The following is a 3657-nucleotide window of genomic DNA, read 5'->3' as shown; positions in this document are numbered from 1 at the left end:
ACATTATACTTAGTAGCTTCTGGCCATCCTAACAAACCATAAGTTTCCTCGAACTTGGATAAGAACTCCACAATATCCTGGGTTTGTCGCCTTTGAAGGGGTCAATGATCTTGTAACTGCGAATACCGTTGGTCACCTTGAGGGATGGTTGGGGTAGACTAGAAGTGATGTCACCAAAAGAAATAGGGTGAGATAGGGACTGCACTTGAACAGGGCTGGTAGAACTCACACCGGCAGAAGGCAGATTCTCCTGGGGATGATCAGCTTGGGCCTCGTGAGCTGCTTCCTCCTCGGTAGCTAGGGCGTTAAACTCGTCAAAGGTTAAGAACTCGGAGTCACCTGTCTCCTCAGAGTGGTCGGTAGTGGTGGGTCTGGGCACCATGTTGTACTATGACGCAACGTGAAGGAATAGGGAGAAAGTTGAGAGTAGCAATGAGCAGTGTAATCTATTTGATAATAGCTATTACACCTAAATGGCGAGCGAGATCGTCTGGGCGGGCGCTGGTTTCGGGTGATTGCGTTTTTCCAGGGCAGAAGCGTGGTTTACAGGGCACCGTAAATCGCTCGCCCGAATGGCGGAATTTACAGGGCAATCTGGAACTTCGAGGGCAGGGAGGGAATTGCCAGGGCCATAGCAGAAAATTGAGGGCACCAAAGCGCGCGCCATGGCTTGGTGATTTTACAGGGTTTTGGGTGAAAATGGAGGGCGACTGTCAGTTTTTCAGGGCAGACAATGATGACTCGTCATTGACGAGTCCATAACTTATACATATTATATACAAGGCCGAACATCCAATCGAGGTATAATACACTGAACTTCGGTGACCGATTCGGTCAGACCGAAAACCGCTGATTGCCAACAGAACATTTGAATTATTGCATCTCGAATGAAAGTGGCGCTGAAGTTTAGTAGCTAGAACAAACCACCGTAGTTCACAGGATAGCAGAGTTGAACGCAATGCTGGGGAGAACATTAGGAAAGTACAAGAAAACCTAGAGTAGTAAGTTGATGGTTCAATAGTAGTTTCAAATAGTGGTACAGCTAATATAGCTTAATCGATCAGTAGCTTTACCAGCTAAAGTGGGACATGGCTCAGTGTAAGAGTCGGACCCAGGAATAGATCCTGGGACCTTTCGGTTCGTGAACATACAGGTTAACCACGTGGCCATATAGACCTAGTGGAACATATTCACTAGCCTAGACCTTGCACTCCACTCGTCCCCTCTTCACTTCTTCACTTGAACAGTTTGATATCCTTCAAGTCGAATTTCCCTGGGAGGCCTACTAGCTTGTAAGCTTTCTGACCGACTCGTTCTTCGATCACTGCATCCAGCCAGCGATCGGAGAGTTTATTCGACGGTTTGGGATTTCGGTAAAACACACAATTACCGGGTTCCAGTCCTCGTCCCCATTCTTCTTCATTTTGTTGACAAAGTACTTCCCATTCATCACGCGACTCCACGGGACGGTAGGGTTCACAATTAGGTGAAAACCTAAATACCTTCTCGTGCGCCGACACGCCATGATAAGGGGTTGTATTGTACTTTGCTACTCCTTGCTTGACCAGTCTGATGAATTCAGGCCAACCAATTTCATCATGAGATGCATGAGTACGGAGATACTCGTTGAGCGTTCTATGGAATCTTTCCACTTTTCCATTACTAAGCGACGTATTTTTCGCAGTCGTGTAATGTAGAATGTCATGCTTTAACAAATACGCTTCAACTCGTTTCGAAACCAGATTCGCACCAGAGTCAGACCAAACAACCAAAGGGGTTGTGTGAAAGGCCTCAAACATATGGCTCAAAAGAACCTCTATGTCCTCACTCACGGGCGCCGACTTCGTGGCTTTGACCAGGGCATATCCAGTAGCACTATCTACTAATGTGACAATGAAAAATGATTTCTTACCAGAAACAATCCTGTAATTTCCAACTACATCAATATGGACTTTATTGAAAGGGATGAAGGATTTACGTGTTGATCGTTTTTCAATGTCATCACGTTTTCTTTTCTTCCCCGTTTCCGGATTTAATCCATCTGTGTTCTGGTTGGGATGTGCCTTCGCACGTTTACATATGTCACATTGGGCAACAACCTCTCGGCATATTGCTCGGAAACCTGGTTCTGATTTTACCCATTTGCGAAGCCTTTGGTATAGCGCTTCTGCACCCTCGTGGTCATGATTATCTTCAACAAATTGTTTCACATGACCAGGTGGGATAATCAGATAGCCATTCTCACACGTACTCGCATCCTGCCATTCATGGGTACGAGATGCTGCTGCCAAGGTACGAAGTTCGGGCTGTGTTTTTGGTTCTCGCCTTGACGGTCTTGGCCATTTTAAATATTCAGGTATCCGTGATCTTTCATCTGCCGGGTTCTCACCACTGGCAATATATTCGAATGTCACGTCTATTCTATACAGTTGTATGAGGTCGTCTATCATTTGTAGACGGACCTCTGCTGCACCTGATGCAAGACCTTTAGATGCTACCCAATGGCTGAGCTTCTTCCTAGAAAGTTGACCTAAAACTGGTTTGTTATCAACATACACTGTTAATGCAAGACCATTCGTGATTCCTAGAGCTCTTATCCAAGGGACGGCCAAGTCATTGAGACCTCTCAAGGCTGCTTTCAACTCAACTGTATCGATTGGTCGGATATCTCTTGTGGCTCGAAGCCAAGATCTATCTTCGACCAACTGCGATCCAAAGTACAGACAAGCTCCAATTGCGTCTGCCGAAGCATCCGTATACAAAGACCACGGTTGTGAAGGGTCTACCCAGAAAAATCCGGACGCTGGATCACCCCGCAGCACTATGTCCGAGTATAACTTATGTGCTTTCACTACGATATCATTAGGCAGAGGGTCTTGCGAGGCCGCACCTTCCTTAGCAATGACACTCAGCCTTTCCAGCGCTCTGGCTGCTGGCGAGAGCCATCCTAGGACAGGATAATGAGATGATGCTATCGTGGCCACCCACGAACGAAGGTCACGATACGTGAAACCAGCAAGGGGCTGGATATCACTCCGTCGTTTCCATCTATTCGCACCAGTCATTTGCAAGCCTAGAATTCTAGCTGATTTGGTGCTCTCTGGGTCTTTCGTTGGGAACCCATTCCTGTGCAGTGCTTGTCGCAACTGATCCACATGTTCGGTTGGCACTCGCATATCATCCACGAATATATCTATCGGGCTCTCCAGACCTTCTTCCTGGAGAATGTATCTTATGATACTCCTCAGAACTTTTGGAGCTATATTAATGCCAAATCCTAGGCGATCCAACCGCATGTACCTCGTTAACCCGTTCTCATCTTTTATGATGAGGCCTTGATATGCTGCGCATTCAGGGCTCATATGGATACACAGGTACGCTTTCTTAATATCTAACAATACCCAGCTATCTATTTTATGACCATCACTTGTATGATTCACCCTCCATCGACGGAGCGTGTTATCGACGGTAACGTGATCGTCTGAATTGGGGTATGAATATACTTGATTATTCAAGGGCTTGAAATCGATAACTGGACGGCATGGAGTTGTAACTTTATGTTCTTGCGCGACTCCCATCAACGTCAACGTCCCTTTCAAGTCTGTTCTTTTGACTTCTTGTATGAAGCCTTGACATTCCCAGTTCCTGATCTCTGTT

General features: G+C 46.3%; 1 protein-coding gene across 1 annotated transcript; it reads right to left on the bottom strand.

Moving 5' to 3' along the window:
- Nucleotides 1–229: 229 nt before the first annotated feature.
- On the bottom strand, nt 230–382 carry Pmar_PMAR011273 (hypothetical protein; the record flags this gene model as incomplete). Its single annotated transcript, XM_002778259.1, has 1 exon — nt 230–382. A coding segment is annotated over one exon (153 nt), but the record flags the coding sequence as incomplete, so codon positions are not given.
- Between the last annotated feature and the right edge of the window lie 3275 nt (nt 383–3657).

The sequence above is a fragment of the Perkinsus marinus genome, assembly GCF_000006405.1.
Source record: "Perkinsus marinus ATCC 50983 genomic scaffold scf_1104296950206, whole genome shotgun sequence".
Taxonomy (NCBI): Eukaryota; Perkinsozoa; order Perkinsida; family Perkinsidae; genus Perkinsus; species Perkinsus marinus.
Note: the sequence above shows the minus strand (reverse complement) of the source record. Positions and strands in the feature narration are given on the sequence as shown.